General features: G+C 32.5%; 1 protein-coding gene across 2 annotated transcripts; it reads right to left on the bottom strand.

The window, feature by feature from the left end:
• Positions 1–237: 237 nt before the first annotated feature.
• On the bottom strand, positions 238–8134 carry LOC130820866 (protein POLLEN DEFECTIVE IN GUIDANCE 1). 2 transcript variants are annotated; one of them, XM_057686408.1, is made up of 11 exons: positions 7584–8134; positions 6521–6672; positions 5598–5701; positions 5025–5116; positions 4792–4865; positions 3386–3536; positions 2897–3064; positions 2131–2228; positions 1915–2037; positions 1418–1486; positions 238–1270 (listed from the first exon to the last, which is right to left on the bottom strand). In XM_057686408.1, the coding sequence occupies exons 1-11, from the start codon at positions 8098–8100 to the stop codon at positions 1070–1072; spliced, it is 1749 nt and encodes a 582-aa protein (XP_057542391.1). In that variant the 5' UTR covers positions 8101–8134; the 3' UTR covers positions 238–1069. The 2 variants fall into 2 exon arrangements, with proteins under 2 accessions (XP_057542391.1, XP_057542392.1); XM_057686409.1 differs by having other exon boundaries at positions 5025–5113.
• Positions 8135–9523: the final 1389 nt, after the last annotated feature.

Genomic DNA, 9523 nt, shown 5'->3' with positions numbered 1-9523 from the left:
GGAGAGCTTCATGGAAGCGTAATGTCACAACGACTTGGTTGTTAAGTTTGCTTTGAAGAAATTTGAGATGTGTTCTCATGTTGTTTTCATATGACATGTTTGCATGCAGCTTGGTTGTCTTAGTTGAGTTGTATTCTTGCAGACTTAGGGTTGGAGTTGTTTGATAAGTTTGAGCATAACTCAACATTGTTAGGATGGTGTTTCCTGATTGAGGCATAGTTGTAGAGACGGGATACATTTTTGTCAAACGACTATTGGATAACCTTGCTAGGGTCCTATGAAGCTGATTACATAAACTAATAAATCAATCCTAATAGATAATTTCAACATGCATTTTCTTTCTCTAAAATGATGTCCACATTAATTTTCCTCTTCTATTAATTTCGATTATCAACCATCTCAACTAGTAATTCTATATTGAATGGAAAATTTTTCACTCACAAAAGAGAAATTTGGAAGAAATTTTCAATATCTTCCCTTCTCTTAATTTCCTCTCATAAGATTTATTCAAACAAGACGTCAAATAAGAACCTCTCAAAGAGATCAGTAGAGTATGAATTTACTTAGTCAAAATTTCCCAGCAGTTGGTAATCATCATTTCATTAACAATATCAAATCCATTAAGCTCTTGTCAAAAAGTGATCTCCATCTCTCCCTTTCTAATCTCCCCCTGTTCCATACACAAACTGAGCCATAGGGGTGACAAATTCACGTTGAATAGCACGAATAGATTTACAGTCAAGTCCCTCTTCAGTGCACGCAGTGAAATTCTTTCCCTAATCTGAGTTCAATCAATCGGCATCATGAAACTCCTTGCTGCACAAGAGTTGCAAATTGCAATGATGGAAAAACTTCTGTCTTCTTTCCACCATCCAAATTGTGCAGCTGTCACTCAGGAATCTATTCAATATGGTTCACAAATAAATCTAAAACAGACGGTAACTCATTCGCTATAAGGCCCTCAGACTGCACTAACGCATCCGTGCTTAGAACGAGTATCGCTTACTGTTGAGACTCAAGACCATCTTCTGTTTATCAGTAATCAGTCCATACTCTTTGATATACATTTTTAGTCAGAGTGAAGTTTCCTCCTCTGGCACCTTTTGATGTACCAAGCTGCATGCTTTTGAAGCCCCATCCCTACCATCACCTTTAAGCTCACAAGCATCACATACGTTATCATTGTCAAACAAATCATCCAGAAAAGTCTCCAAGGCAGTGGACTACAGGGAAGACGAGCAGTAAATACAGGAGTGAGCACCCTGGTTACCTGATGTTTACAATTGTTAGTAAAGATGGTTCATCCTGAACCCATACCACAAACAAATATATGATAAATGGAAACAATGAAACATCTAAATTGCAGAAAGAGCCCAGCTAACACAGAATAGCAATAAATGAACATGAATGTACGTACCACACAAGCTGGGGCCAAGGGAACGAAAGTAAGCATTTTTTTTGCACCCTCGGTTTGAATGTTCATAGTCTGAAATAACAAAAGGAATCGTAAGCACCAATTTTACATATGCATAATCTCCCCCACTCCAAAAGAAAAAGTTGTAATAAGGTAAACACAAATTTTGGTATGAGACGGTCTCACCGTGAGACAATGGGTCAGCCCAAACTATTTAAAAAAAGTTGCTTCCTGTACAAGTGTGAATTCAGATTTGTATAGGTCCGTCTCACGGTGAGAATGCTACTACATGTATACACACGATGCATTATGCATTATTATGCACTGATATTGAACTCCAAAGAAACCACATTAAAAGTAGGAAAATGAAGCCAATGACACCAGAAAAAGCAAGAGAATGCTACTACATGTAAACACACGATGCATTATGCATTATCAATCCTGCATTGTTGCACAACTAGATGGATAATAGAGCAAAAACTTCAACAGCATAGAGTTACCTGTTTACACAGCTCTTCAAGGAACTCAGAGTATACAATGGGCTTTATGTCATTGAATTTTGCAATAAATGAATGCTTAATCACATCAATTGCTATTTCTGAGAAATACACCAAGAAAGCATTCTGTAAAGGAAGCCATCAGTGAGATTAACCAACCCATAGTAAAAGAACACATTTTCTCATTAATTTAATTACAAGAAAATTCACCAAACTCACAGAAAGGAAGTTTCTAAACCAAGGACCCTCGGCTTCCTGAATATTTTGTGCCAAAACAAATATGAGAAATGCTGTAATATGGAACCTCTCAATTGAATCTGGGCACGTAAAAAGACCAAAGAAGTTGCAGTTAACGACTAAATCTATAATTAAGCATCAAATTAACCTCAAGCAAAAGATGATACAACATTCTATTTAACCAATGTCATTATGTGGCTCCCACCTTAGCGGGGTTTGGAGTGGACCATATATACAAACTTACCCTAGTGATAACAAAGAGATTGTTTCCAATTGAACAATGGTATAAGCATCATTTAGAACTTCACATATGTAGTTATCATGCTTGTTGTTAACAACTTAATGCGAGGTAATACTTTTACTACATCCTATATTAGAAAAAAAAAATGCTTCTCACCTACTTGTACCCTTTCATAAAAGAAGAAAAAGTAGTTATTCAGGCCGATATTCAAAACAGCCTCTCTAATAGTCTTTTCTGAAAAAGGCAAACTGCATTTATGACTATATGAGAACATTACTAAATGCTGGCATCTTGCCATCGTTTAATTAACACTTGTTTAATTTGTCATACATGATCATTAGAGCTTTCATGAGAAAGGTAAATCCATACTGCATAATGATATCGCAGCATGCATAAGCACTAAACGAATATATGTCACTACAATCACAGTTATTTCTGCCAAAATCTAGAAACATCAACGAATTTGACAACTGATAGTTGCAAAACTAATGTAGAAGTAGAGCTTACCGGAATATACAATGCTATGAACATTATCCTTACTAAATCTCTTGAACACGTTGCTTTTTATCTCCGCAAAGTTATTAGAAACCAGAAGAGCAAGTAAAGCATTATTATGAGCCACTATACAGGTTGACAATGTAACTGCCTGAACCAATAATATAAAAGAATGAACAAGTAAAGATGAAGTCAAGGAAACCAAAAATTAATTCCACAATATTTTCTTACACTTCCTTTCCATGAATATCCCAACTATTTTTCACCCTTCTTTTCAATTAACAAATCTCTCTCACACACCCATGCCGTTTCACCCTCTGCCACCCCTCAAACCTTTACCTTTACTTTTTCCTACCCAATGTCAATCGTTTACATCCTAGAACCGAATCCCCACCTAGATTTCATACATAATAACAATCTTAAATTCCATTGTATAAAGCATTATGGTGCAGTGGACTACGTAAATCATGAGTGAACATGCAAATTCATCATAAAGGATATTTGAAGCAACTGCAGCCAGCACCAAATCAATGAGGTATCTTTCGAGCCAATATCTTGATGATTCTGGTGAGGAACATGCCAGCCTCTCAGCAGAATTAAATAGCGTCTGAAACACATCACCTCCAAAACTTTGCCATAGTTTATCGAAGATCTGGAATAGATGTAAAAAATGTTAACTCCTTCATACAACAACAAAACCAATATTAGGCAGCAACACAGACTTAAGATGGGAAAAAGAGTCATCTATCCAAAAATTTGTATGATTAATCTGCACGTTATATCTAGTTTAAACTCAAAGCCATACATGAATGGGGTGGAAATATACTGAACTGCTATAAATCAGTTGAGGTGAGAGTTGCTTGACAAGGCAGGAAGTTTGTAGAAGAAACAAATGTTAGTGTCATCTATATTCCTATTCTTTTACTTCACTTTATTTTATTTTCTCTTTTATGGAGAGTCCCGGCCTTTCAAAAGCATGGGTTTACCATACATTTTCAACTGAGTTCAATAGTAAGCAATATAGTTTGCCTTCTTCATATATCTCATCAATGAGCTTCTAGTTCATAGTACAACTCAGAGGTGCGGCATGTACCTCAATAGTTCTCATCTTCAAAGCAAAGACATGTACTACCTTCTTCACATATCTCATCTATGAGCTAGCTCACAGATGAGGCATGTAACTCAATAGTTCTCATCTAAAAAGCAAAGGCATGTATTGCCCTCACAAATTTTCTACAACGATAAAAAAACAAACCAAATTTAATGCTCCCTAAAATTAAACATGCTTCCATGAATAAAATTTATTATCACCAAGCAATTTGTAAAATACTTCATGTCCCAGAATAGTCCTAGTTTTTAGCATTGCACAAAATTTTAGATGATAAGTTACGAGGTCATCGGTAATCATTTTATTAATAAGATAATGGGGTAATTCTTCTATTGGGTTATATTCATGTGAGTCAACACATGAGAGGAAATGCGTGAGCAAGTTCGTAAATGAGTGGGTCAAAGGAGATAAAAAGTAATCAAGGTTATTGTTAAAGAAAGAAAACCATAAAACAAGAGAAAAAGAGCTTTAGTTTGAGGCGCATGCACAAAAAAGGGAAAATAGGAAAAACCAATGATCAACAGTATGGAAAACTGACTTGAGGTGCCTCCCTACAAAAACTATTAATATAAGGGGCCTCTAAATGGTTATTCAAAAAAATTCCATCATATTTCAAAAGGTTCCTTGTGGCATTGTTGTTCCTGAAGACATAAATTCCTTGGGGCTATTAGAACTTTAGGAGTCTACAAATTAGGTCGAAAAAACTCACATATATTAAGTTACTTGTACATAACTAGGCTTCCATATGTTGTTCCATAACACACAAAAGCGGAAAACAAAAAGACATAGCATAGCTTACCTCCAAAACATTGTAGAAAACATACAACTTGATAATTCCTTGACCGCGGATCATGTGGTATATAAGGCTGATATCTGAAATATTTAGCAAAACAAGAAAAAGTTAAGGCATACTAATGACATGAAAGGAGGTCAAAGTGTCTAACAACCAAACATTTTCTCAAAACTAAATAGTGAATGGACAAATGTAAACACTTCAAAACAAATTTCTTAGAACCAAACATATAGTCATACCTGTCCGTCCCAAAAGCGTAATTCCTCCAAACAATACAAGAAGACAACCAAAATCTGAAAGCTCAGCTGCAGAATGTGTTTTGGGCTGCCTGCTAGAAATACGGTAAGTTTATCCAATATACTATAATAAGTGACATGTTTTCAACTGAAAACTTAAGAGGTAGCAAACGAGAAATCTTAGCCCTAATTTCATACTAAAAAAATAAAATTCAATAAAAATAAGCTCACTTCAACAACTATAAAGTCAATATAATGGATTAGAGGCCATTACAAGGTATGCAATTTGTCACAGATAGGTTGTATGGGGAGCAAATTTTGATTTTATAAATCAAATGTGTTTTCACATCAACAAGACTAATCTTTTGGCATGAGATTTCCTGCTTAATCTATAACATTGACATAGCAGAGTCGATTCGAAGTGGTAGCTTACAGAGTGGTGACCTAAATTTAGCCATTTAATCAATGTCACATCACCGTGTCATTACCACGAAAACGACAACTACCTTTTGCACTATAAATCCATTGGAAAAGCAAAAGAAACCCTAACAAATAAAGCAATGCCATCCAACTAACCTTTTAGTAAAGAACCTCCACAAGGTCACTAAGGCTCTTGTAGGTATGATCGTCAACAACGACAAAAATGAATTCAAACAAACGAAAAAGCCAACATCAATAAGCTGCAACACAATACAATAAAGGTATCAAACATAATTTTGAAATTTAAAAGACAATATGTCTCTCCACATAATCCATTAGCCAATAACCACAAGTTAAAAAGTTCTAGAAAAAAAAAGACTTAAATGCAGAATAATATATGATTAATGAACACAAAGATGAGTCAAAATATAAAATGAGATGAGTATGACATGTAGTAGCAATAATCAAATAATCAAACTCATAACAAACCAGAGGAACTTAATACCATCATCATTTGTACATAAAAAATTTGTATAGGAAAAGAACGAGTTGTTATTCTACGATTATATGATGATCCATGATGTCAGTGTTGGATGTAGAAATTTGGAGAAAGGATAGCGTAAAGTGCCATGTGTCTCATATAATACAATTTTAAATGGGGTTGTAGACTTGTACACACCGAATATGTAAACGTATATCAGAACATAAACATAATCATAAATCACTCCCTAAAAAGAAAAGATATATCATACACAAAAATTGAAAATCATAGGTGCAAAAAGAAAACAAGCATGTAAAATTTTTAATCAATGTTATCTTTTTCATTCAATGTAAAAGCATGTAAAATTTTGAAAATAGGGGTAGCACTCACTAACCCTCCAATGTAGAACCAATAATAATGTCACTAATCACTAATTAACATAGCAAATCACAAATTTGAATTATGATTTTTCACTTTTTTTTAGTTAAGATCAAACACTCAAAACAAATAATACCGTATTCAACACAATGTGGCATCTCAATAATTATACTTGAATACATCTATTATAAAAACAAGGACGGAGGAGCATGACAAGTACCAATTCACACCTCCAAGGCAAGCGAAAGATAGTATCATAAACTCTCTCTCTTTCTTTCTCATTTCCAAGCGTTGTTGTACTTCTAAGAGCATTACCACTGTCCAATTCCTCCACGAGGAATTTTAAGGGTGAATTCTCAACATGAAAAGGATCTAGAAAAATGACATGAAAAGGAAAAAAATAGATCAATATGTTAAAATAACAAAAGACTAAAGAAACATTAAATATATATAATACTCTCAAAATAAACAGCACCCCATATATCAAAATGGTTAATCTAGTGATATAGACGGTAGGTGTGAGAATCGAAAGGGTTTAAGAGGGTCTGTGAAATGTCATTTTGGTACGGAAAATCATAATAGAGGTGTTGCAAAGCTAGATAAGAAGAAACTCCTTCCAAGTGATGTGTTTTAGCAACTTGTCTCAAATTTTGACATAAAATATGGAGATATTGATCAAGTTAGACAGGATGGAACTCCTTCCAAGTGAATGCTTTTTAAGTATCCAATTCTTGGCTCAAGTTTTCACAAATACACTTTTAAAGTGAGTGTTCCTATTGGAGTCTGGAGAAGAGAGTGATGAGGCAAAACTCCCAAATTATGAAAGTAGAAGCTGATTATTAACTCCACTTAATTCACTTGATCCTTGCAGCTTATCGTAGCTCAAAAAGTTAATCATTTGGTAAGACAATGATCAATATTGCTCCCCTACTAACAATCATTCCATTGAATTGTCAACTCAAACAAAATCAACTATAACTTAAAGAACAAAAAGAATAAACTGCAAAAATCAGCCTTCCATAACAAAAACACAACTTTGAGGTCAATGAATACAAATTCTGGACTATAACTACAAAATTCAAAAAAATATCAGTTTTAACGTTTTCACTATTCAAGTATCTGATATTTACGTATTGATTTGCAATTTTTAGAAGTATTAACATTACTTTTTAAAAAATTTCCCCAAAAACACGGACTACAAAAACCAAAATTGAATCATTGTTAAGGAGTAGCAACAATGTAAAAATTAATCAAAACCACACACAAACAAAAAAATCACTTACAATTGGGATCTTCTGCCATAAATCGTTTCCAATCCAAAGAATTGGCATTCTCCAATTTACCATTACTCAAATTAGGTCTCGAATTCACTTCCACTTCCACTTCCACCTCTTGTTTCATCACTTCAGAAACCAAATCATCTCCACCATCACCATTACTACCACCAACGTTCCTTTGCCTTAATTCCTGCGAAACCTGACAAATCGTGCTCAACCTCTCTTCTCTGACCTCACAAATCGTGCAAGTCTGATAATAACTATGAGAAATCATCGATTGGTCATCCAAATCCCTGATATCAAAATGATCGCCATTTTCGAAGATGGTGTTGATTTCACGAGGTGATGAAGAATTGGGAGTCGATTTCTTACGCTTAGATTTGCGCTTACGACGATTGGATTTGTTAGTGGTGTGAGGAAGAGGATCGGAATTAGCTCGATCGATAATGTCGTCGGAATTGAATGGAGATGTCGAGGAGAGGATCTCGAAGGAAAGTTGTTTCTCCTTGGATTTTAACCTCATTGTTGAAATTGAGACTGATCAATCTGGAAAAAACGAGTGCAAAAATAAAGTGCAGAGGTTTTATAAATATTACATTAAAAAAAAAAAAGACAAATTCTAAGTAGTCATTAAGAATATATATATAAGTAGATATTTAAGATATTAAATCTAAATATTATGGATAACTAAGCATCAAGGATAATATGAGTAGGCATTAAGCTTTAATGAGTTGGGCTTAAAATACGTCTCTCAAAGAGACGGTCTCTCAAGAGACTAGCTGTTTTAAAAATCTATAACTATTACTAAAACAATACACTGTTAATATCATCACCTTTTAAAATCGCTTACATGTCCTTTCTCATTAAAAGTTTTCCCTCTAAAATGCAACGATGATGTCATTGTTATTATGATTATATCTTTGACTTTACTATTTTAAAATTGTGAGTATAATAATTCATATTAATTATTTTTTTACTTTTTAGGTCACATCATGTTTTAGAAAAATATATATTATATTTTATTTATTTTAATTATTTACAAAATTTTTTTAATTTTATTAATCAATGAGTATTATTTAGTGTATTGGATATTTTGAGATGCTTAAAACATAATATAATTATATTAGATTTTTTTTTTTTTTTGTAACTTATACTCTTAGTTACTTAAACTATTAGTAGTAACTATTTTTATTAATATAATTATATCTTAGTTATTTGTGATTTATGTTGTAACTATTTTTATATAAGTCACTTATATTTTCTGTGAGAAAAAATATTTTTTTGTTTAAACTATTATAAAATAATTTTACATGTTTCTATGTTATAATATTTGATTTTAAAGTGTGTTATTAGTAGTAGTAATATTTAATATAAATTAATGCAATAGATATTTTTGATAGCAAAAATTGGTATGTTATTTTTTATCAAAAGAACTCATAATTTCGTACTTTTTACTCCAGGTACGAACCATTTGCTCTTTTATTCAAAATAAAAAAAAGCATAAATATAATTATATTAAATATATAATAATTTTTTATCATTTGTTGCGATTTTTATTTGTAATGAATTAAATTTTTACAATCACCTGTGCGCACAATGCAAAATATGATACGATATACGTAATGTATATAACTGTTCAGAGTAAAATAAAATATAACTATAATGTAAAATTTATTTCTCAAAATTTAATTTCTTAATTTATACAAATATGTTAGAAAATTTGATAAAGCCATGCATTGAATGGACACTATCTAGTATAAGTATTAAGGAAAATTCGATTTTAAAGATATAATTTTCCTTTTGTTTAACATTTATTTGTCTCTAAAATGTTCCCGATTTTACTTTTAAAGATTTTTTTTATGGTAATCTGATTAATAATCTTTACTTTTTTGAATTATTTAAATTAATATTAATTTTATACTTAAAATATTATTAAAAAATAATTT

The sequence above is a fragment of the Amaranthus tricolor genome, chromosome 8 (assembly GCF_026212465.1).
Source record: "Amaranthus tricolor cultivar Red isolate AtriRed21 chromosome 8, ASM2621246v1, whole genome shotgun sequence".
NCBI lineage: Eukaryota > Viridiplantae > Streptophyta > Magnoliopsida > Caryophyllales > Amaranthaceae > Amaranthus > Amaranthus tricolor.
The sequence above is the reverse complement of the archived record's forward strand: the minus strand, read 5'-3'. Positions and strand labels throughout refer to the sequence as shown.

Coding starts and splice junctions, on each gene's coding strand:
- LOC130820866 (XM_057686408.1), bottom strand. CDS start 8,100: ATGAGGTTAAAATCCAAGGAGAAACAACTTTCCTTCGAGATCCTCTCC. Junction 4,866..5,024: donor TACGCTTTTGGGACGGACAG/GTATGACTATAT, acceptor TAAATATTTCAG/ATATCAGCCTTATATACCAC. Junction 1,271..1,417: donor CCTTGGCCCCAGCTTGTGTG/GTACGTACATTC, acceptor TGTAAACATCAG/GTAACCAGGGTGCTCACTCC.